Source organism: Nycticebus coucang, chromosome 4 (assembly GCF_027406575.1).
Source record: "Nycticebus coucang isolate mNycCou1 chromosome 4, mNycCou1.pri, whole genome shotgun sequence".
NCBI lineage: Eukaryota > Metazoa > Chordata > Mammalia > Primates > Lorisidae > Nycticebus > Nycticebus coucang.
Genome location: NC_069783.1, coordinates 34,708,583 through 34,733,637, shown reverse-complemented (window position 1 = coordinate 34,733,637; position 25,055 = coordinate 34,708,583). Strand labels below are relative to the sequence as shown.

Below are 25,055 nucleotides of genomic sequence, written 5' to 3'. Positions count from 1 at the left end.
CAGAATCTAGTATGTGCTTTCACGTGGGAGACAGAAAATATTTGTGGAATGAATTTCGGTACACTTAAACAGCTCCCAGTGACTTGCAGAGTTTCAAAAGGAGCAGGCTACCCTGGGGAAAAGACTTCCAGCAGAATCTGACACTAGGTGGCAGGTTTAAAGAAGTTCCTTAGCCACATTTAGGCCAGGTTTCTAGTAAGGGAAGCCAAGAGGGAAGTTATTCCTAAATGATAGTGAATATAGGAAGTGACTCAACGCAGTGAAGGTCTTCCTCTCTAAGCGCACCCACCGTCAACTCCAGGCAAAGTTAGGAAAAGGAAAAGACAGGACCCCGGACCAGAGGGCCTGGGACAGTCCGCCGGGCCGCGGGCAGGGGGCGTGGCTCCAGAAGGGGCGGGGCCCGGCGCGGGGCGGGGCGGGGCCCGGCCGGCCGGGGCGGGGCGCGCGGCTGCGCTGGGTGGCGATGGCGGCGGACGGGGACTGGCAGGATTTCTATGAGTTCCAGGAGCCGGCCCAGAGCCTCCAGGACCAGGACAACTGTAACGCGAGCCCCGAGGCCGAGGCCGGGGCGGGCGGGGGCGGCGACGGCTTCCGGGCGCTGGCCTGCAGCTTGGAGGAGAAGCTCAGCCTGTGTTTCCGCCCCTCGGGTCCGAGCGCCGAGCTCCCGCGGGCTGCCGTGCGGCCCATCACGGAGCGCAGCCTCCTGCAGGGGGACGAGTGAGTGCGGGTCCCGGCCGGGAGCGGGCGGGAGCCTCCCTGCCCTCGCCCCGCCCGCCGGCCCTGGTCGGCGGCCCCGGTGGGACTCCGGCCGCAGGCTCCTCCTGCACCCTCCTTCCGCCTCCCTGACGCGGGCGTCCCGCCCCGCCCCGCTTTCCACCCTCTCCTCCCGGCGGTCGGTCTCTGCGCGCTCCGCGGTTTAAATCTCCTGCGTACGCTTCCTTAAACCTCCGCCGCTGCCCCCACCCCCACCTTCAGCCCTCGTCTGCTCCTTCCTTGAAACCAAACCCTCCTGAGTTTAGATCCGAATCTCCAGTGCAGAGCACGTAGTTAGAAACCGTACCTCCTGGCTCACGTGTGTCGTCTTTCATTCATTCACTTCGCCTGTATTCAGCGCGTGCTGTCAGGTGCTGCTTCGCATTGGGAATACCAAAATGACTGGACGTGGGCCCTCTCAAGTAGGGCACACGTAGGATGGGAGGTAGATTTGTAAACAAAGTATTTATATGTGTGTAATAAGTGGTCTTATATGTGCCAAATTGAGAGATTTAATAGAGTATCTCTAGACTTCTAGGGAAAGAAATGTGCAAACTAGATCCTCAAGGATGAGTGGGAGTTTACCTGGCAGGTGCAGAGAGGTCTAGCAGACTAGGTCGATGGTATAGCCTGTGCAAAAGTGCCAACGTGCAAGGCAGCATTTATGGCACAGGCCTCTGGGGTCTGAGAGTGCCAGCCATCAGAGAGGCAAACACGAAAGGCTCTGGTCGTTCATGTCCACTGGTGGACAGACCAGTGCATAAACAAGTAATAATTACAGAGTCACCTAAGTGCAATGATAGGAAAGTCACAGAGATTATGAGAGCTGGAGGAGGGGAAGCACAGAGTTCTCCAGGGCACTTGTTTAACTATCTCGAACAGGAGTTATAATTTCGTGAAGTAAAGGTTGTAGTTATATACCCTGGTTTTACCCCCCAACATGGTAAAAGGAATGATGAGAGTGAGGGAACTTGAGCATGCTGTGTGTGCAAGGGGAGAGGAGACCCTGGAGAGACTGAAGGTAAAATGAACGGAGTAATAGTGAGGACTTGGAAAGGGATGGGTTCTCAGGGCTCTGCTGGGATGCAGGACTAGGGCAGCAAAGGATTCTTCTTGAGAGTTAGAGAAGGAGCCTTGGTCATAGAAAAGATCCTCAGCCTGGTGGCCTTTCCTCTGCGAATCAGATTTATCAGGAATAAGGTAGGAAGCTTGACAAGAGAAGCTTGGAAATGGGACCTATAAATAAGGCTGAGCAGGGGGGCAGGCAGGACTGTGTCTAGAGACCAGCTCTTTTTATTGGTTCTTCTGTACAGTGTTGTGCCCAGGTGCAGAGAAGGGAAAGGCTTATAATCTGATTTTATTACATATACACATATGCATGTAGTCAGTAGCAAAAGATGACATTTTTGAAAGTCTCTTCCCAAAGAGATGTTTATGTGTATTTAAGCTTACATACTATGAATCAGTAAAACTCAGGACACATTCTGGATTTAAAAATTAATATGTATTTATTATGTATTTGGATATGTCAAGCATAACTTACTGCTGGGTGTGGTGGTGCATGCCTGTAGTCCCAGTTACAGGGAAGCTGAGGCAGGATTGTTTGAACTCAGTAGTTTGAAAGCAGCCTGGGCAACATAGTGAGATGCGATCTTTAATGAAACAAACCAGGCAAGCCACACTTGAAAGGCTGAGGCAGGGGATCCCTTGAGCCCAGTGAGCTGTGATTATGCAGAACAAGTCCCCATCTCTTAAAAAAAAAAAAAAAAGTGACTTATTTAAAACATATTAGTGGATTGTACCTAGGTAGTTAAGGGTTCCTACTTAAGTTTTGCTTGGACTGTCTGGAAAGTAGTTTATTTTAGTCTTTGCTTTAAACAAACAGTTTGTTACTCTTGATAATGGTTTTTAGTAGATGACATGTTGGTGGTAATGCACATCTCTTGATTTGAGACTGCATAAGAAATCTCTTTTTCTCTTCTCAGGAACTGGGAGCTGGTGACCACTGTCACTGTCCCATCTCTGTTACATAATATGCTTGCCGTTGCTTGGTAGCGTCCATTCCTGCTCCTTTCACTAAAGACAGTTGAGAACTTTTTTACTCAGATATTGCTTTGCCTTAGGGCTTCTGTGAGCCTCAGTTTTGATTTTGGTTAAATATGGATTGTACTTACCTACTCAGGTTTTACTTTAGAAGGGTATTACGCAGGATTTACTGGTGGCAGGACTTTGCCCTCCTTGCAAAAGAGCTGTCCTGCCAGTTTATGACTCGTCGTAATACTGTGTCATAAAGATGCAGGCAGTTCATACGTCTTGACTAGAGAATTCTAGAAATCCTTCACTAGGCCCTGTGCCCTTCCAATTACAATTGTTCTGATGTTGGTGAGATGGAGGACTGTTGATTAACCTTCATTTTCTTGGGAGCTCAAAGTCACCTGCAGGTACTTCTAGGTGAAGTATTCTACCACTTGTCTTTTTCTGGTAGCCTTATTTAAGAAGGAACAAACAAGCAGACAAAACAGACTCCCCAAACGCTGGACTCTTTTTCACCTTCCACCTTTCACTCGAGTCCCTGACCAAGATTAGGTATGCAGTCAGTTATTGAGTGCGGGAGAACTACCATAATCCATCACCTTCCTACGTTGACCACCTCCTAAAGTTGACCTAATTTTCATAAACCAGACATGTACCACATGTATGTATCTGTACAGTAGCCTCGTTCCTTATGTTGACCACTGCTGTATGTCGATCAGTTTGTTATAGACCCTTGGGTGCTCGACTTTCAGAGGTTCTACTGTATTTGAAATTTTTTTTTTTTTTTTTTGAGACAGAGTCTCATTCTGTTGCCCAGGCTAGAGTGCCATGGTATCAGCCTTGCTCACAGCAATCTTGAACTCCTGGGCTCAAGCAATCTTCCTGCCTCAGCCTCTTGAGTAGTGGAACTATAGGTACCTGCCACAACACCCAGGCAATTTTTCTACTTTTTAGTAGAGACAGGGTCTCACTCTCACTCAGGCTAGTCTAGGACTCCTGAGCTCAAGCAATCCTCCTGCCTTGACCTCCTGGAGTGCTAGGATTATAGGCATGGGCCACCATGCCCAGCCTATTTTAAAATTTTTTACCCATGAAAGTATGGGCCAGAAGCCCAGTGAGGTTAGCAATCCACAGACATGCCTCTAACAATGCCTCACTGGCAATAGAGGAGACAGGATTCCAGCAGAGAGAATAGGAGTGATCCATGCATATGGGAGGTTTGCTGGGCAAACAACCCAGTCTCCACAGCTTTTGGGTTCACATTTTCATTGAAGCTAATGCACAGTTTAAAGCCAAACACCATTTGGGATGTTTTGCTTTTGACAGTTGCAGTCCAATTGCTTCTCTAGCACCAAATCTCTGTTCATTAAATGAAGTATGTTGCATCCCTGTTTTTAAAGAGAGATGCCCCTACTAGGATTGTTTTTGTATACTAGTGGCTTACCCTATTGAAAAGAAAGGCTACCCAATCATTGGTTTAGTCATGATTAAATAGTTGTTATAAATTTTCGGATTTTTTTCTTTATGGCACCTTTGTAGTAAGTAGCTCATGTATATGAAGTGTTTGACTTTATTTCACCTCCATTAAATTTTATCTTTTCAGTATCTCTGAACTCTTACTTTTTCATAAAACATCATGTTTTATTGTGGTCATTATTTCTTTGGTAATGAGACCTGAATTTTAGACATGGAATTGGTGTCTGCTCATCTTCTCTGGTATGGTTTGAAATTTTCCTTAGTACATCTCGTTTGAAATAATCCTTTGAACTGCAAAGAGAATGGTCCCTGCTTGTCCAAGCCTTGCATTTTATAGAAGGGCAGCTGATACCTGGAGAGGTGAAGGGACTTGGCCAAAGACATGTTGCTTGAGGAAGAATGGAGATAAGAGTTGGTTTCCTCAGTCTTGGTCGAGTGCCCTTCCATTTAATCCTCCTGCCTCCCCTGTGAGATAATTGGGTGGGGTATATAACCTGCGTGCACTGCATATAACCTGCGCGCACTGCATATAACCGGCGCGCACTGCATATAACCTGCGCGCACTGCATATAACCGGCACGCACTGCATATAACCCACGCACACTGCATATAACCCGCGCGCACTGCATATAACCGGCGCGCACTGCATATAACCAGCGTGCACTCTGTGAACTCCCTCTCTTGCCCCTTTCATTTTATTCAGGGGTGGGGAACCCGTGGCCTTAAGGAAACTTGTAGCCTTCCTAGTCCTTAAGTGTAGCCTTTTCACTGAATCCACCTTTTACAGAACAAACCCTTTCATTAAAAGGGGTACAGCAGGGAAAGATGGAGCTTTTCTCGCCTCCTTTGGAGCTTCAAAAAGAATGATCAGAAGGCGGCAGATTCCTCATCCCTGCCGGGCCTCTTATATTACAGATTAGATACTGAATCCTGATGTCACATTAAGAGTGAATCCTTTCTCCAGAAAGGATAACAAACATTCGCCTATTCACTTTTTGAAATGTTCTATGTGATTCAAATTTACAGAAGAAAAATCAGTGTAATGTACAGGGTATTTTCTGCCTGGGTGGGCCTGGAAACATTGCTTAACCTCACGGTGCTTCCATCGCCTCATCCGAACATGGAGATATAATGGTTCCTCCTTCTAATGTTGCCTTTGGGGAATAAATGAGTTAATATATGTAAACTGCTTAGAACAATGCCCAGGACATAGTACAGTGAAGTGTTAGCTACTGACTTTGGCAGACTTTTCTACACCACTTCACTTCCCCTTAGGACTTCTTGTCAGCCTGATTATAGAATTTTCACTTCTTATTTATAGAATTTTCACTTCTTATTTAGGAGACTCGACCTTGTTGATGTTTTTCTGAGAGGCAGTGGTGCTTTCTATTCTGTTTTTTGCTTTAATATCTGGTGATCTTCAATCACTGAGTATTTGTTAACAAAAGGACATGTAACACGTGAACTTCCCTTGATGGTAGTTTTCTTCTTTTTAAGGATTTGGAATGCCCTGACAGATAATTATGGAAATGTGATGCCTGTGGACTGGAAGTCATCGCATACCAGGACCTTGCATTTGCTTACTCTGAACCTCTCAGAAAAAGGGGTAAGTTAGGAATCAAACAGATAGTTCTAGTAACTGATGCTGATAATGGAACTAAAACAATAGCATTTCTGTTTAACACAGGTTCATGGACTTGCCTCTTACTTCCAAGCTTGCAGCCCTTGAAGTGGCTATCTCTTGCCATCTTGGCTCCACTGCAGCCACCTTGTTGGCATGTTCCTTCAGTTCTTCCCTAGCACACGCTGACTTCTGTACATTTAGCTAATTTTCCATCACAGTTTTGATGTGCTGAGAACACTCAGTAAGGATGCTAGCCTTTAACATTTTGAAGATACTGAAATATCAACATGGAGTTAACTTCTTAATGAATTTAGTGAGCTGCTGGGCATGACATGTTGTCAGAGGATTATGTACTCTGGTGAATATTGGGGGATCTTTAAAAGGCATTGCAGTTCTTAGCTTTTTAAGGCAGCTCGACTAACTTGTCATGTCTGGCACTCCTGTGTGCTTGTTGGTTTTGTAAAGGGAAGATGCCTTGAGTAAGAAGTGTGAGCACCAGTGGTAGGACAGCAAGGGGGCCAGAAAAAGGCAGAGAATTACTTGAGGTAGAGAATCACAGCTTTGCTTAAAACTGATGAGAAACATAGCCAAATTATGGAAGTTTCAGGGCCAGAATGTTCAAGTTCCTCATCAGATTACAATGTAAGCTCACGCCAGGTCTCCTGGTGTGCTCTGCGTTTCCTTAAGTGTGAGTGTGTGATTATTGGGAGCATAATGCAATTGAGCTGGTTAGTATTTTAATGGTATTGTTAATGTTTCACAAAAATGATTTTCTTAAATATGTGATCCAGAAAAGCCTGCTGCTAATATTTTTAGTGAAATGTAGACTTCTGACTTTATTTCCCAGTGTTTAGTAGATATTGAAATCTTATTATTTGTTGCAATCGTTAACCCCATTAAGCTTTGCAGACTGACCTGGTGGACATTTAGTGAAAAGGAATACAACGAAGTATTTTCTGTTCTGTCTTCTATTTATTTAGCTCCTAGCTATCATTTTGGGCTTAATTCAAGTTTCCCTTCCTCTCTGAAGCTTCCTATTACTGTTTTAGCCTTTGCTGATCTCAGGGAATTATACAATTTTAGAGTTGGAAGGGGCTTTAAAGGACACTTAATCCAGCCTTTCACTTGGGGGGAATCCCCACCTCCAGCATCTGACAGATGGTCATTTAGCTGTGGCCTAAATCCCTGCATGGAAGGAAAACATGCTCATCTCTGAGGGAATTGATGATACTTGTGAGGATGTGATCTGTTAAAGAACTTGATATCGGAACCGCAGAGTTTAACCCCAGTGTCTCATGGGTGCGAGTCTCTGCAGTACTTTGTCCATGGCTCTGTAAAATCTCTGCTGCATTCCCCTCATAATCACATGTTTCTCAGTCTGTCATTAGATTGTGACTTCCCAGCAGGTATCTTTGTATTTGATATAACTGCCACTCTGCTTGGCACGTAGTGAGTACCAAGACACCTGTTTGTTGAGGGAATGAGTAACCTTGTCAGTGACACTGGAAGGTCAGAGATCATGATAGAAAGTTCTTTTTTGTTAAATTCTCTACATTATTTTAAATCATGCTGAATCCACAAGAGCCAGTCTATGAGTACTTTTTTTACATATTGAAAAAATAGCATAGCAGAGTTGCTTTCACAGTTTCAAAGAGAAGAACTTTAGCAGTAAGAATGGGACACTAATCCAGGTGTCCAGTTTCATTGATTAAAATGTGTGCTTGGCAACAATACAACAATAAAAATAATACAGTAGAAAACCAACACAGTATAACAACTACGTACATAGCATTTATATTATATTAGGTATTATAAGTAATTTAGATATGATTTAAAGTATATGGCAGGGCTTGTGCAGGTTATATATGGAAATATTGCCCCATTTTACTCATTTATAGGAGACTTGAGCAACTGTGGATTTTGGTATTGGGGGGGGGGTGTCCTGGAGCCAGTCCCCCACGGATATTGAGGGATAACTGTACTTCTTATATTGTTCTTAGATTGCATTTTGGGAAGTAATTCACTTTTGTTGCCTTTTGAATATTTTTAATGCCAAGTAATGGTCTAGCCAAGGTAGAAATTAGTGATGACTCAGGGTTGGTACTGGTAGGGACACTAAAAGCCTTACCTGAACAAACACAGATTAAAGCAGACAAGTGACCACCCATCTGTGGTCTATCTGTCTGTTGTGATATGACAATTCTATTCAGGTGATGAATAGAATTGACATTAGAACTCTGTTCCTCAGGAAGGATTAGCACACACTGAGTTGCAAAGAACAAATGGGTGACAGGGACTATGTAAGAACCAATCATGTCATTCTGTTATATAGTACAAAATTTAATTTTTTTAACCTGGAAAAGCTATTGTATTTGCCTTTGCCAACTGGGAGCTTTAGTCTTTCCATGACTGAGCTATGCAAAATTTACCTTTTCAACACATTCTTTATATTCCAATTATAAAACAGAGTGTGTATGAAATGTTTTTTCTTGACAAAAGGAGATTTTTTTTTTGCATTGAGATGAGAACAATATTCAGAAAAACTAGTTTGCTAGATCTCGGTATTTTATTTTCTTTCATTGAAGGTTAAGATAGTACACATATAAATTTACTGAGTCTTTTATAGAGTAAGACAACTAAACTGGAATATTCCAAATCATTACAGGGGCACATTTTTTGCATTTGATGTATCTTCAGTTTTTTACAGGGAAACAGTACCACCAGCTGTGTATCTAACTCTGGAATAGGCAGGAGCGGTGGGAATGCTTGGTAAAATAAAGCACATTTATGCCGAATGGGAGAGTGAATAATGCTACCTGTGACAGCCAAGGTTAGTTTTTAAAGCCTGAGAGGGCTTCTAGCCCTTAGCATATGCCATCTCTGTGGGGAATGGACTTGGCTGCCTCTCTGGAAAGATGATCTGCGATCATTATTTCTGTTGTCATGGAAATTTATTCTAATAATTTACTGGTGTATTACTCATGCGTTTTGGCAGTGGCTGTAAACCTATTCTAAATCTGGTGCCATTCTTGAGTATTCTTATATGATAGAATGCTTCTGATTCATTTTGGCTTAGGAAAATCTTCTGTGCTTTCCTCCTCTTTCCATGTGCATTTTTTTCAGGGATAGGGCCTTTTTTAATGACTTAAAAGAGCAGAAACAGGGCCATACCTGGTAGTTAATGCTGTAATGCCAACGCTTTGGGAGGCTGAGGTAGGAGGATTTAGTCCAGGAGTTTGAGACCAGGTGTTTGAGACCAACCTGGGCAAATATACACAGGCCTCAGCCCTGTGTTTATAAACAATAAAAAAAAAATTAGCTAGGTGTGGTAGCATTCATCTGTAGTCTCAGCTACTTAGGAGGCTTAGGCAGGAGGATAGCTTGACCTCAGTTCAAGGCTGTAGTGAGCTATGATGATGCCCCTGCACTCCAGCCTGGCTAACAGAGACCCTATCTCTTTAAAAAAAAAAATACAGGGCAGCGCCTGTGGCTCAGTGAATAGGGCGCCGGCCCCATATGCCGAGGGTGGCGGGTTCAAACCCAGCCCCGGCCAAACTGCAACAAAAAAAATAGCCGGGCGTTGTGGCGGGCGCCTGTAGTCCCAGCTGCTCTGGAGGCTGAGGCAAGAGAATCGCGTAAGCCCAAGAGCTAGAGCTTGCTGTGAGCCGTGTGATGCCACAGCACTCTACCGAGGGCGGTACAGTGAGACTCTGTCTCTACAAAAAAAAAAAAAAAAAATACAAACAGGAAGAAGATAATAGTATCTTCCTTAAGAGTAATTTTCGAATTAAAAGTTGTATTTATTTATAAGCTAGAAGAGGAAAAATAAAACCATGGCCTTCAAACTACAACCCAGGGGCTGGGTATGGTGGCTCATGCCTGTAATTCCAGCACTCTAGGAGGCTGAGGCAGGAGGGTTACTTGAGCCTGAGAGGTCGAGACCAGCCTGAGCAAGAACCAGATCTATTTTCTACAAAAAATAGAGCAGTTAGCTGGGTGTGGTGGAATGCGCCTGTTATCCCAGCTGCTTAGGAAGCGGAGGCAGGAGGATCACTTGAGCCTAGGAGTTTGAGGTGCCTGTGAGCTGTGATAATGCTACTGCACGCTACCTGACAGAGCAAGACTCTGTCTCAGAAAAACCCCTAGAACTGCAACATAACAGAGTGATTGGGGCTGGGGGTTGTGCTTGGAGTGTGAGGTCAGTGAAGGTAATGGTTACACCAGGTCATCTGGATGTCATGCGTACATGTAGCACTTTTTCATCTTTACTTCCAATCTTGAAATCCCAAATCCCCTCTGATTGAGACCCTAATGTTTTGACGTTCTCCTTCCTTATTAAAATTAAATAATGAAAAGAATAACTATCATAGTTTAAAAAATATATTAAACCTATAAACTTAAATGAAAAGGCAGGCTTTGCCCCATGTACCTCATCTTGGATTTCTGCTAAGCTGAGGCAACCACTTTGAAGAACTGTGTCACCTGTTTCTTACAGCAGATGACATACTCACATACTATTTTACTCCATTTTATTTTTTCTTTAGACTTTACCCACTTATTTTCTACCCAGAAGGTGAAGGTTTAGGTCTCTTATATTCTTGCTCTAAACCCTGACCCCATAACCCTCACAAAAACTTTGACCTTCTCTCATCTTTTCAACATAATTGTGTCAAAATCCATGGTTACATTAATCTTTATCATTTATATTTACCATTTAGATGTTCACAGTTCACTCGTTTCAGTGTATTTTGATTACATTTTCTCTTTTTTAACTTAGTTTTTTCCTTCAGGTAATAATGATTGCCTCTTTTTTGTGTGGTTTGTTTAGTTTCTAATTAGCTCACAATTCAGCCTCCCAGAGCCCTAGAGCTCGGGTTGGTTAAGTGGAATACACGAGGTGATTTCTCAGCCTCTGTTCTCTCGTTCTTGTTCTCTCCTGCTTTTCCTGACGCTCTGTGGTAACATCTTATCTGAACCAGCTGCTCTCCAGTTTATCTTCACGTCCATCCTTCTGGGATTTTCACTTTACCATCATTACAAGAATTTTCTCCGTCTCTTTTATTATCTTTTATTATAACAGACCGTATGTCTTTTTTCCCCTTTTCCTTCTGGTAGCTTTCTGAGAAAGGGTGCATGAGAGGTAAGTTTCTGGAGAAGTTGTCTGTCTGAAACTGTCTTTCTTCTGAGCTCTCACCTAAATGTTAGTTTAGCTGGTTATAAGATTCTACGGTGGAATTGACTGAAACTCAGAAATTACATTGATGGTTTCCTAGCATCAGTTATCCTAGTGAGAATTCAAATGGCATTTAGTTGCCTCCCCCTTTTTATGTGTTTGTTTTTTTTTGGTCTGGAAGCTTTTAGATGCTTTTTTTACAGTGTTCTGAAATCTGTGATGACATGTGGAAGGCCATTGCTAGTTCTTTCCCAGGCTCACGGTCTGTGAGAAACAGAAGGAGAAAGGGTGTCATCCCTGTGGTACAGCGTGGAGTTGCCTCATGTGGTGGCAGGGGTCCTGTGTGCCAGTGCAGCCCTTTTCCAGCCTGCTGTTTGAAAGTTAGGATGCCCGGGGTTCTTTCCGTGGTCCTTCTCACCTAAATGAAGGTTTCTTACTCTGGGGCCTGGGTTTACTCATAAACTTCAGATGCTCCTATACGAGGAACTAGGGAAGCAGCAGGAACCTGTATCTTCAATTTTATATATATCCTCTGCTCTGATAAAATAGAGTAACTTTCCCAGGTAACACGTCTTAGTTTAACTGTACACTATGTGATAGAATGACGTGGAGGCCCTGTGCATAGTCGTTATTGCCCACTTGTTCTGTGAGAACTCAGCCTGTGCTAATCCTTCCCGAGGAACAGAGTTCTAATTTCAGTTCTGTTTGTCACCTGAATAGTCATGTCATGACAGGTAGGCAGATGATAGATAAATGTTCACTCGTTCACTTTAATCTGCTGAATTTTTCCGGGTAAGGCTTTTTTGATCACTACTAGTATTAAACTCAGAATCACAGTTAAAGGAGCTGTTTATATTGGTGTACGCAGAGTTAAGGGAAACCAACTCAAGCAACAGCCACTAGTGCTTTGGTGTAAAGAGATAAGGAGGAGAGAAAGAGGTTACTAGCCTGGAGAGATTATCTATGGGGGACAGTCTGCTGACGAGAACCGTGGCTTTTGGTGAAAAGCCACAACTGATGAGTGGTTGTCTGGCAGGGAGGAAGACAGAGGAATAAATGCCCAGCTCTTTCCATCTCACCTGCTAGTGTCTTGATCTCTGCCAGTGGCGTTCAACCCAACTGGAAGCCTGATGTCAAGGGCATCCTTTGATGTAGACCATAAAGGTCAGCCTGGGGCACAGAGTAAGGTGGAAAATGCTGGTGAGGTGACTGGAGCGTCTCCAGCACTGTTAGGTTGAAAGATGTTCTTGGAACCTAAGGATATTCTTTTTTTGGAAGAAGAAAGGTTAGACTAGAAAAGCTAAGCATCACCATCCTGGACAGAGAGAGTCCATTGCTTATCTTTTACTCTGAATATTAGAAGTTAGTTTGCCATTAACTAACATTTATGTTTTCTGTAGAATTTGTAACAGGTACTAGTCTTACTACTGGAGTGACAGTTGTTGCTAAACATGCCCATTTTCTCCCTTGTCATTGCTACAACTTGCCGACAAATACCGCATTTTTTTTCTGCTCATCTATTAGCTTTTATAGCACTCTTCCCCATGGACAAACGAGCTAAGTATGTATCTATATCAGGCAATAGGGGATGTGTGCAACATCTCAGCCATTTCTTATTTATTCTGTAATCCTCTCAGTTCTGTTCGAGATGAAGATGCACATTCTGTCTGGTCCAGAGAGATTGTCATAATGCGATGCATGATTTTTCCCTTTCAAGGGAAAGCTCTCAGTAGATGCTTTCCTCAGAAGCTTCTCTCATCCAGACATGCTGACTTTGTTTTAATCAGAATGTCCTGCTTTTAACAGTGGGTATTTTTGTTTTTAGGTAAATGACAGTTTGTTCTTTGATACGTCAGATGACGAGGAGCTGCGAGAACAGCTGGATATGCATTCCATAATCGTCTCCTGCGTTCACGAGGAGCCCCTCCTCACCGCAGACCAGGTATAAAGGACGTGCTCATTAACACAAGGAACTGGGATGCCAGAGCTGATGATTTCTTGTTGTGGCAATAAATGATGGTTTTTGGAAATTACTTGTTTTTCCTGTATTTTCTGGTTATCCAGGCTTAACAGTTAGATCTTCCACCGATGAAAAAAGAAAATATATGTAATCTGAAACAGAAGGGATTATGTTAGTTGGGAAGATTTCCAACATGAGCATTGTTAAACAGTACAGCAAGTATTCAGGGAGGGGTATTACTTAACCCCAAATCAGAAAGATAATGTGAATTTCCTAGTTTCTTTAGATTTACCCGTGCGTGAACAAACTGTAAGATATCTGTGCAGAAATTATTTAGTTTCTTTAAAACCCTGGGTAAAGACCATACCTTAGAATGAAATGAGCATTATTCTCGTGGAATGCTCTAATAATGTCAACTCTGTATTCATTTGAAACCAGTCGAATCAGCTTTCTCATTTTCTGAATACTCTTCCCACCTCTGTTGTATTGTCGTAATGCGATGCAAGAACTTCTTCCTGAAATGAAATGTTCCATGGATCCTCCGGCTGTGAATTCTACCACAGTCTATTTTTAGGCTGGAAAGACGAGGTCAGTAAGGAGATATCTTACACCAAGGTTGGGAGGAGTACATTAGAAGGGTACATTAAGATTTTGTCATTTTGATACTCCTTGGTTATATTTGTGGTTGGATTGTTCTAGGCATGGAAAGAATGTGGTACTTAAAAAGCAAGGAAATAATAGGTTGGAGGACTGTTTTGAAGTATAGAACCTGATAATCCAGGGAAAGAGGTGACCCTGAGAGTTCATTGTCCCCTTAGTGATCTGCTTGAATACCATAAACTGTCCTTGACTTAAGACTGAGAGTAACAGATCCTGTAACACCTTGAGGGTCTCAATGTACTGTCTTACAGTGCCTGTTTTGGACAGTCTTCTTACAGGTGACAGTACCCTACCTCCTTCCGATTTCCTTTTGATTTTCCTCAGTAGAAGTGTTAACTGTTAAGCTTGCTTGATTCATAAAGCATGTTGAATACATGCATAATGACCTTTTATGTGACACCTGCACACAAATGTTCATAGCAGCACAGTTCACAATCACAAAGACATGGAAACAACCCAAGTGCCCACCAATACATGAATGAATTAATAAAATGTGATATATGCACATGGAATGGATTAATAGAATGTAGTATATGGAATATTGCTCCACCATAAGGAAAAATGGTAATGTAGTATCTTTTGTGACAACCTGGATGGAATTGGAGACCATTATTCTAAGTGAAACTTCACAGGAATGGAGAAACAAACATATGTATTCAGTACCAGGTTAGAACTGATTGATCAACAGTTAAGTCACATATGCAAGTAAATCTCAATGAAAATCAAGCTGAACAGGGAATCTTTCCCCCAATTTATATTTTTGATAGGTTTATCAAATATCAAATGACGATAAGTGTCTGGGTTCATCTCCTGGTTCTCAATTCTGTTCCATACATCTACCTCTCTATTTTTGTGCCAGTATCATGCTGTTTTCATCACTATAGATCTATAGTATAATTTGAAGTCTGGTAGCATGATTTCTCCTGCTTTGTTTTTATTTCTGAGTAATGTCTTGGCTATTCGAGGTTTTTTCTGGTTCTATATAAAACGAAGTACTATTTTTTCCAGATCTTTAAAGTATGATGCTGATGCTTTGATAGGGATTGCATTAAATTTGTATATTGCTTTGGGTAATATGGACATTTTAACAACGTTGATTCTTCCCAGCCATGAGCATGGTATGTTTTTCCATTTGTTAACATCTTCAGCTGTTTCTTTTCTCAGAGTTTCATTATTCTCTTTATAGAGATCTTTCATGTCCTTTGTTAGGTCAATTCCCAAATATTTCATCTTCTTTGGCACTACTGTAAAAGGAATAGAATTCTTGACTTTTTTTCAGCTTGACTGTTACTGGTATCTATAAAAGCTACTGATTTTTGAGTATTGATTTTCTATCCTGAGATTCTACTGTATTCCTTGATCGCTTCTAAGAGTTTTGTGGTTGAGTACCTGGGGTTTTCCATATCATATCATATCATCTGTGAAGAGTGAAAGTTTGATCTCTTCTGACCCTATATGGATAGCCTTGATCGCCTTCTCTTGTCTGATTGCGATGGCTAAGACTTCCATTACAATGTTAAAAAGCAGTGGAGACAATGGGCAACCTTGCCTGGTTCCTGATCTGAGTGGAAATGTTTTCAGTTTTACTCCATTCAATATAATATTGGCTGTGGGTTTGCTATGGATGGCCTCTATCAGTTTAAGAAAAGTCCCCATACCTGTTTTCTTAAGTGTTCTGATCATGAAAAGATGCTGGATATTGTCAAAAGTTTTTTCTGCATCTATTGAGAGAATCTTACGGTCTTTGTTTTTTATTTTGTTTATGTGATATATTATATTTATAGATTTACATATATTGAACCAACCTTGAGACCCTGGGATAAAACCCACTTGGTCATGGTGTATAATTCGTTTGATGTGTTGTTGGATTCTGTTTGTTAGGATCTTATTGAGTATTTTTGCATCTATATTTGTTAAGGATATTGGTCTGTAATTTTCTTTTCTTGTCAGATCTATTAAGAATAGAGTATAAATGTCTTAACACAATAATTAAGTAAATGAGCTGAGGGATATATTAATCAGTACGATGTAAGCATTCCAAATTGTATATGAAATCAGCCCATTGTACCCCCTAAATGCATTAATGTATACATGATCTACCTCTTTATGATTTAATTTAAAAAAAGAAAGAAAAGAAAATCAAGGTGAGAGAGTGGGGGAGAGACAGTGAGTAAATTCATGCCTGTTGTGTGTGGTGCACGCTGTCTGGTGGGGGGCATGCTTATAACCTTGACTCAATTTGTGCAAAAAAACCAAAGTATATAAACAAAACATGTATACCCCCGAATATTCTGAAAAAAAAAAAAAAAACCGTCAATAATGTTTAAGTCCTTCATTTTAACAGTTTTGTTTTAAACCTTAGGCTCTTTTTTTTCTATCTATTGAGTAATTTTTATGGCTTTCCTTTAAATTTTTTCTGAGTTCTACATATTTCTCAACTTTTAGAATTTGGAATAGGGCACAATACTGTCGTAAGATTGGAGCAAAATTACCTAAGACAGTAGCTCATTGTTTAAAAGGCAGATGCATTTCTGACATTCTTCTGCTTTATACAGCTTTTTCCTCTTTCAACATTTACATTTTTAGTAATTTTTAATTATCTGTCTTTTCATTGAATTAATATATGAAATTCTTTTTCTGCTCTTAAAGGAAAATTTTGTTGCCATGGAGGTAATTTCTTGTTTTATATATACATTTTTATGTGATATTGTATTTTCCACATTTTTTCATTTAATAGCTTTAGATTGAGTATATCCATTTATACGATAAATTTACTGTTATTTGCTTTCTATTAGCAATAACTTTATGATCTGGAACCGGTATGAGTTCAAAGTCAATTATATACGTGTTTATAGCACCATTTCTCTGATGTCGCAAGATGTGGTGGGGCCTACTGAATCACGATGGACATATTTAAATCATGTTCTATTTCATTTTGTGTTTAGTATATTGTAATTTCTTTTCACTGTTACGATCAAAATTTTGGTTATCAGAACCCACTTCTGCATACTGTTGGCTGATGGAGATTTTGGTGCATTTTTACTTGGTTGCTTTAGGTGACAGTCATGTTTCTGGATACATAATTTTTCTCTTAGCTATTTGATTAACAGTGGTATGTTTATTTTGGAAGGTTATTGAAGAAATTGAAGAGATGATGCAGGAGTCACCAGACCCGGAAGAGGATGAAACCCTCACACAGTCAGATCGGCTTTCAATGCTTTCCCAGGAAATTCAGACTCTGAAGAGGTCAAGTACGAACAGCTGCGAAGAGAGTAAGAGACCCTGCTTAATTAAACTAGTGTTTCCTGTACTTTTTGTCTACATCAAATGTGTAGCGTGACCATCTGCAGAAAGCTGTGATTCTCGTAGGCTGGGTTACAGACCCTTGCCCAGCCCTGTAGTAATTTTCTGGACCTATTTTTATCATCATTGAGAGACAGTATCGTGTTCACCTTTGAACTGTGTGTTAGTTCCACGGACGGGCTGGGGTAAACAACAGAAACTACTTTTCTCTTGTGGAGGCTAGAAATCTGAGATCAGAGTGCTGGCAGGGTTGATTTCTTCTGAGGCCTCTGTCCTCGGCTTGTAGATGACTGTCTTCTCCCTGCGACTTATTCTTCCCTCTGTCTGTGTCATGTCTGTGTCCAAATTTCCTCTTCTTATGAGGAGAGCAGTCTTACTGGGTCATGACCTCATTTTAACTTAATTACCTCTATAAAAATTGTATGTACAAAAAAGTTCATATGTCCAAATACTGTTATATTCTAAGGTACGAGGGGTTAGGACATTAACATATGAAGTTTTTGGGAGGACATAATCCATTTCAGTCCATAACATACCCCTTTGCCCTCACAATTCATAGTGTAGCATAGATATTAAGTAATTATTTGTTGAAAGTAACTCCTATATGTACAAATAGGTGTGTTTGTGTTACCGTGAAGAGATTTGGGACCCATGGATTTGTTAGACATCCGTGAGGGTAATGAACTCTAGAAACTGTAAGCTTGACTATTATGGAAAGTTTCTGAAGAACTATAATCAGCCTGTGAATGTCCTGAGGCTGATTGCTGAGAGTTCATCTAATCATTGCCATATGGCTGGTCCCTTCCTTGAATAGGCAGTGATGGAGTCTGTCTCTGCTCCACTCCCGTTGTTATCTTTATGGCATGACTGGAAGTCTGAGGCTTTGCTCCCTAAATCTTTTTGGGTTGTGTGGCTTCCTTTCAACATATGGAAGGTCAAACAGACTGAATTCTTCCAAATGGTCTGATTTGATCATGGTGTCACAGATATGGGCTTTGCACTGTGGGAGTTCTGATACCAAAATACAGTCCTGATGCCTGGTGCAGATACCAAAACATGTATGGGTTTGCTTAGACTACCAGACAAGGTACCGTGGACTGGAAGGCTTAACCCAGAGAAATCTGTGTTCTCACAATTCTAGAGCCCAGAAGTCCGAGTTCATGGCGTTGGCAGGTCTGGTTTCTCCTAAGACCTCTCTGCATGGGCTCTGGACGGCCACCTTCTCCCCACGTCTTCACCCTCCTCTGCATGCCCCTGATGTCCTAATAGCCTTGCTTTATAAGAATAGCAGTTGTATTGCATTCATGTTCTAATCCACCCTAATGTTCTCATTTAAGTGTAATCACCTGTTTAAAGACCTTACCTCCGCATTCTGAGGTACTGGGGGTTAGGACTTCAGCAATGTTCTGTGTCTGACGGGAGGGGAAGTGCTGACAGAAGACTGAAAGGGGGTTTCAGGGAGTCTTGTTCGCTTTCATCTTCCTTCACAAACTGGGGCCTGGGTGATGAAACGTGTTTAGTTTCCTTCTTTCTTCAGAGGTGTCCCAGAGCCCTGCTAATTTCCCTGCCATTTCTCGTCAGCAGCTAGTTTCTGTAATCTCCCTGCACCTTTTTTCCTTGTACAAGCCTTCTTGGTCTAGACTGACGTATTTACTATTCATGGGTTGGTTTATTTGCACAATTAAAATTTTGTGTTATACTTTCCTTCTCAGCTAGCGGAGAAGTGACGTTGCCCACCTCCCTCTACTCAGACCTGCCCTCCCAGATGACCAGTCTGTTTAACTGCTTGGGATATGAGTTTTGCTCTTTGGCATAAAATACCTCGTCTTGCTGCCTTGAAACATTTTTGTCTCAGTCTCTGCTATATTTTGCTTTTTGGTCATAGGAGTCAAAACCCTCACCGTGTCTGAATTAAATGAACTCTTGGAAGAAATCGAGGCTGCTATAAAGGAGTATTCTGAGGAGCTGGTGCAGCAGCTGGCCCTGAGGGATGAACTGGAGTTTGAAAAGGAAGTGAAAAACAGCTTTATATCTGTTCTTATTGAAGTACAAAACAAACAGAAAGAACACAAAGAAACAGCCAAAAAGAAAAAGAAACTCAGAAATGGCAGCTCTCAGAATGGGAAGAATGAGAGAAGTCATATGCCTGGCACGGTAAGTGATGTTTCCCAGGAGGCGACAGGCTCTGGGAGTGGCTTCTGTGGTTGGTCATAGAGGGCAGGAGCACACGGGGAATCTATTCCAGAACACCAGCTTCTTCAGGGGGGTGTTTTCTTGGTGAGGGGTATTATGGTTATCCGAATATTTTAATACTGAAATGTTTAGGAGGGAAGGAAGTGGAAGAAAGGGGGCAAAATGGAAAATGTTTTAAAGAAAAGAAGCTTTGGCAAGTGACCATTTTTTACTGCTTTAAACTATTAATAGTGCTTATTTGGCTGGTGGTTTTATTTTCTTGTTTTTGCTTACTCCTATGAACTGCATAGTAAGACAATAAAAGGGAATTCTTTGAAAGGCAGCAGAACTGAGCCCAAAGACAAAGATTGATTTGTAAACAGGTTCTTCCTGATTTATCAGTGAGGTTGGAATGTGAGGCTGTTAGCAGCAGGTACATGACATCAGCCATTTGGCCTAGGACTTTTCAGACTAGAATATTACTGACTGGTAAAAATAACGTTAGAATATTTGCAACTTTGACCCTTTGCATAAGGATTTTTGTCTTCTGCTTTTTTCATTTTTCTTAAGTGATTAAGTCTTAAGTTTAATCATGTGGTTAAATTTCATCATAAACATTAACTGTAAATTATACAAGATGCATTTCCCAATTGATTTTATGGCATTTCATTTTTCTGAAGTCAGTTGAACTCTTGTAATTCTCACCTTGATTTTATTTGTGTGTAAAGAAGTGTTGTTTTTGTTTTTAGAGTATAAAAAGGGATCTCTTTTGCTAAAGGGAACATCTCTTTTTAATTCATAATATTGGTAACATAGTAATACGAATGATAGAGTGGCTGTTTTGGCCTGCAATAATATAAATTGGATCTCTGCTTAAGTCTTGACTTATTTTCTTCTAAAGAATACTTACTAGGGAAATAGATGTCATTAACTAGAAGCTGATGGAATCCTAGAAAGAGAATACAGTTCCAGTTGGTGAGCCACCTGGTGACCAGCTAATGTAAACAGAGTCTTACTCTTTAGCCCATTCATTATACTGTTATTAGCCTAGGTATAAATTCACATTTTCTTAGTATAATGTCCATTTGTATCTAGTTAAAAAGGACATAACTTATTGACTTTGAAAAAGTCCTCAGATCTTTTATTTTTGAAAAATGGTATTTTTGATTGAATAGGTGTTTATTTAGTTACTCCAAGTGACTACTGAAGAAAAAAGTCCACATTTGTTTGAATGTACAATCTAAGAAAGTTTGCTTTAAAATATTGTAGACAATATTTTGCGTTTGCATGCCATATTTAAAAAAATTATGTCTTTGAAATTACCCTACTATACAAGTGGGATTTAATAAAATGCTTAGTTAAAAGTCATAGCATGCTTGGTAATTTCTACCTATTTGCTTTTAGAGATTACGTGTAAATCCTCCATTTATTGGCATTAACGCTTGGCTGAGAAAAGTAAATTTATCCCTAAAGGGGTTGAAAGGCTTCTTTTTTAACTCCCATGTAAAAAGGGTTAGAATAAACCCATTGTGTAATTTTGCATGGCATTTATGTTGAGAAATGGATTTGGCAAGGCAGTAGCTAGGTCTTAACTCGAACATTCATTAGTCTCGAAATAAATTCATAGTAACAATACATTTTCTCATAACATTTGAACTTCTGAAGTTGCTTCTTGAGTTCTGAGTTACTGTTTGTGTCAGGAATTTTCATCAGGACAGTAATGGCATGACTAAGCTTGTGGTACCAGTTTCCTGTATCTTTCGAAAGCCTCAAATGTTGAAGAAAGACCACCCCTCTGTGACACAAGTAGCTGGAGACCCATGATTCCGAAAAGAGGGGTAGGTTGCTCCCAAGAACTCTTAGACGAAATGGCCAGTTGGATAAACAGATTCCAGGAGACCTTGCCAAGCGTTACATAACATGCAGTTTTGGCACGACCTGAGCTCTCTGCATTTGCTGTCATCAGTGATCAAAATTTCTAAAACCTGACCTCTTACCGATGTCATATGTTTATCTGTTTTTTGAGTTATGGCAGTCACTTTTTTTCTTCCTACCTGAGATATTGTTGTTTTATTATCAGGACTTGGATTTTCTCAGTAAGTATGGAACAGCGTCTTTCTGTTGTTCTTCAAGAATGTTTCATTGAAATAGCACATCGATTTGTAGCTCGTGTAATCCTTTATCCATAAGGGCTACCTTTTTCTGTTTGGTATAGAAATAATCTGATGAAATACCTGAAGGGGTATAGAGTAGGGTTTAACTCTGCAGGTCTTAATTTTGGAGACATGTTTTGTTTCAAATATTTGCTGCAATGGAAAAAAAGTTGGTAGGTGGCTTAGGTATTCTATTTAGAGCATTATAAAATTTCATTAGAGCTTGAAAATACATTAAATATTCTAGAAAATATTCAGTATTTTATAAAAGTAAAATGTTATTTTGATTTGAGTTTTAGTTTTTAAAATAACCATAATGCTTTTTAATCTAAGGAGCAAAATAACAAATAAAAACCCCACCAGGTAAACATATTGCTCTATGTTGGGTAAGATGGAACCACACTCCTCATTCAGCAGGTATTTGAGTAGTGTATGTCTGTGTCTGGTGCTGTTCAGAACACAGTGGCCAATGAAAACAGACAAGGCTTACGCCCTCCTGGAACTTACATTCTAAGGCAGGAGGCAGGTAATAGAGAAGGAAAAGGATGAACAGGCAGAGTAACTTCAGGCTGTAATCAATGCCACAAAGAAAACAAAGGGCTCAGTAAGGTGGCTGATAGGGATGTTCTTGTGGCACTGCTTTATTTATATATTTATTTTTTTGAGACAGAGTCTCACTCTGTCACCCTGGGTAGAGTGCCGTGGCATTACAGGTCACAGCAACCTCAAACTCTTGGGCCGGAGTGATCCTCCTGCCTCAGCCTCCCAAGTAGCCGGGACTACAGGTGCCCACCACAGTGCCTGGCTTGTTTTTCTATTTTTAGTAGAGACAGGGTCTCTCTCTTGCTGGGGCTGGTCTCAAACTCCTGAGCTTAAGTGATCTATCCCCTCAGGCTCCCAGAGTACTAGGATTACAGACGTGAACCCTGGTGCCTGGCCATGTGGCACTGCTTTAGGTAGGTGGGCACTACAGCTCTGCTGCTCCTGCTTGGTGAGGGGAGCTGCCTGGTCCCTTTCCAACTCTCAGTTTGAAGGAGAGGTGAGACCAGTAGATCTCTTTTCGAAATGTGATTCAAGAGGGCCAAAGACTTTGTATTTCCTTTATCCTGTTTTGAAGCATCTGGAGGACTGGAAGGTGGGGGTAGAGACTGGAATGGTTGAAGGTGACTGTTCGATCATTGTAGTAACCTATAGGCATTTCTTTGAACTAACCATCCTGTTTTGAGTCTTGATGCTTCTGTACATTTCACTCCCCTTTTCTGGAGCTCGTTAGCTACTTGTCTGCTTGAGGGATGTTTTTGTTTAACTCATTGTTCAACATCATGGTCAAGCATCGTCTTCCTTTCTTAGAACTTTTCCTCAATGATTTTTCTTCCAATACGGAATTAACTACTTTCTCCTTCTTTTGGAGTTAGTATTATTCATCTTAACTGTTTCTATTAGCACTGTCATATCATATTGCAAGCTTTTTATTTTCTTCCCTGTTTCTCTTGTGGTTCCTTAAGGATAGGAAACTTAACTACGTTTGGGTATCCTTAGGTCCAACATTAGGCACCTGGTAAATATCTGCTGCACAAATGAACAAATGGGAGGTAAACTTGACAATCTATATTTCTACCCTGGACCTTTCTGCAGGTGCCAAAACCATGGTGGCTGAATAGCATGTGGATTAAGAGCTGTGGGTTAAGAGCTGTGTTTGAATCCTTTTCTTGCCACTAGATACAGATGCCTTTGTGTTTTGGAGGGATTCAATAAAATAGTATATGTAAGACTATCAAACACCCTGAGAAATGCTAGTTATAGCATGCCCAGCTGCCTACTACATTTCCCTTTGGATATCTTGTTGGAATCTGAAATATATATTATCAAACCAAAGTTACCATTTACCTAAAATCAAAATTTTTTCTTATATCTTTCTTTGTGTTCTGAAACTACAGTCTTCCCACTCACTGAAACCAGTAGAATTTCCAGGTCAAGCAATATACAGTTTTAAAGTGTTTTGAATGATCTGCTCTTCAAATCATTGTACAGAAATGTAACCCAGTAACAGCATAAGAATGATCATTTCCCTACATCTTCCATTATTATTGGCCGTTTAACATATGCTGATTGGATGGATAGGCAAACAGTGGTTTGATCTTTTGACCATTTGTATTCTTTCATGAGTTGCCTATTATGTCATATTTGAGATGCTTTTCATATTATGAGGGAGCACATCCTTGTGATATCACAGTAACACACTGTCTTGTAACTGTTGGCTCTGGCAGGGTGCAGTCTCCTTTAAGACTTGTTCACGTCGTTTCCCCATCACCAAACCTGATTTCTGGTTTTTGCATATCACTTAATGTATGTTTGTTGAACTGAAACCTCACTCTAAAGGAGGTTGAATCTCAGAGGATTTGGATTTGTGGTATTTGATTTATTATTATTGTTCTATTGGGGATTTTTTGTTTTGTTTTTTGACTGGGCTTCTGTTTACATCAAAGATATTCATAGGTTATTGAATTTCAGGGGCAGCTCTCGTGATTACGAGAATAAGTAGATGTAGAACAGGTTGTGATTTTAATTCAGGAGTTGTCTAAAGTTGTAAAAAGATTATTACCTGCTTAGCATCCTGCCTTAGTGAACTTGTGTGAATGAAAATGGATACTTACTCTTTGAGCATCCAGTAATATCTTTTAATTAAATGTCACGTGTAAGGTCACTTACTCTGTCTACAGCTGAGAAGAAAGGGATCTGTAATCTCTTCTGTTTGCTGTAATCACATTGAACTTTCAAAGAGAATTTCTAGTCTGTCACACTAACCACCATCAGAAACGCGTAACTGCTTTAAGTCTATCCTGAAAAAGTTTATCCTGAAAACTTTTGGGATATTAGCACAGTGACTAATGGGTACTCGAGAAAACAAGAAACTTTGTTGTAAAAAGATTCATAATAACCTAATTTATTGCGTTTAAGAGTTGGGAAGATAATTGCTTAAAGATGAGGGAGAGGTGGGGATTAGATGATGGATACTCTTTCTTGTATATACTGGATTTTCTTTCACAGATGCATCACCCTATTTTTGTGATTCACTTAGCTTATGACTAATAGCCAATCTATTTTTGTTTCCTCTTTTACATGCAAAAATGCCCCAGTAATAGCTTTTCATTTAATCTTAACCAAAGCTGACTTTAAGGTAAGAGGACAATTTATTTTTATTTAGATAGCTACTATTAGACCATCTTGAAGTTACTCTGTTTTGTCCTAGATCTAAGCCTAGAAGGAACTCTTTTGACACATCTCCTTAAATTTGGGGTTTCTGTTTAAAAAACTTGGACCTCCCATTTCCCCCTTCTTTTAAATTTGGAATTTTTAAATAGCACGTTTGCTAAGATGATTTAGACCAGGGATTGGCGAGGCAGACTACTACCCAAGTGCTAAATTGACCCTTTATGTTTTATAAATCAAGTTTTATGGAGTGCAGCCCTGGTCAGACATTCACATATCGTCTTTATGCTGTGGTGCCGTAAGGACAAAGTTGAGTTCAAGAAAATCATTATTATCTGGTTCTTTATAGAAAAAGTCTGCCGATCTCTTGGATTTAGTAAAATTAAAAATTAGAAAAAAAAGATGTGAACTATATTTAGGTGAGTTTGTGTAGATAAAAAGATCACTATATATGTCTTAAGTTTATGTTTAAAATGTTGCCATGATTTATCCTAAGGTTGTGTTGAGTTTCTTTCCTCAGGGCACCATAGCAGCAGC

General features: G+C 40.6%; 1 protein-coding gene across 2 annotated transcripts in view; it reads left to right on the top strand.

Annotated features, from left to right (window-relative positions):
- Positions 1-413: 413 nt before the first annotated feature.
- The window catches only part of FEZ2 (fasciculation and elongation protein zeta 2), a 42,670-nt gene continuing 18,028 nt past the window's right edge, over positions 414-25,055 (top strand). For both annotated transcript variants that reach the window (XM_053587505.1, XM_053587504.1), the window contains exons 1-5: positions 414-717; positions 5,761-5,869; positions 12,886-13,002; positions 16,811-16,952; positions 18,869-19,137. In XM_053587505.1, the coding sequence (XP_053443480.1) occupies positions 464-717; positions 5,761-5,869; positions 12,886-13,002; positions 16,811-16,952; positions 18,869-19,137 (891 nt within the window). In that variant the 5' untranslated portion in view covers positions 414-463. The remainder of the gene's footprint in view (positions 718-5,760; positions 5,870-12,885; positions 13,003-16,810; positions 16,953-18,868; positions 19,138-25,055) is intronic.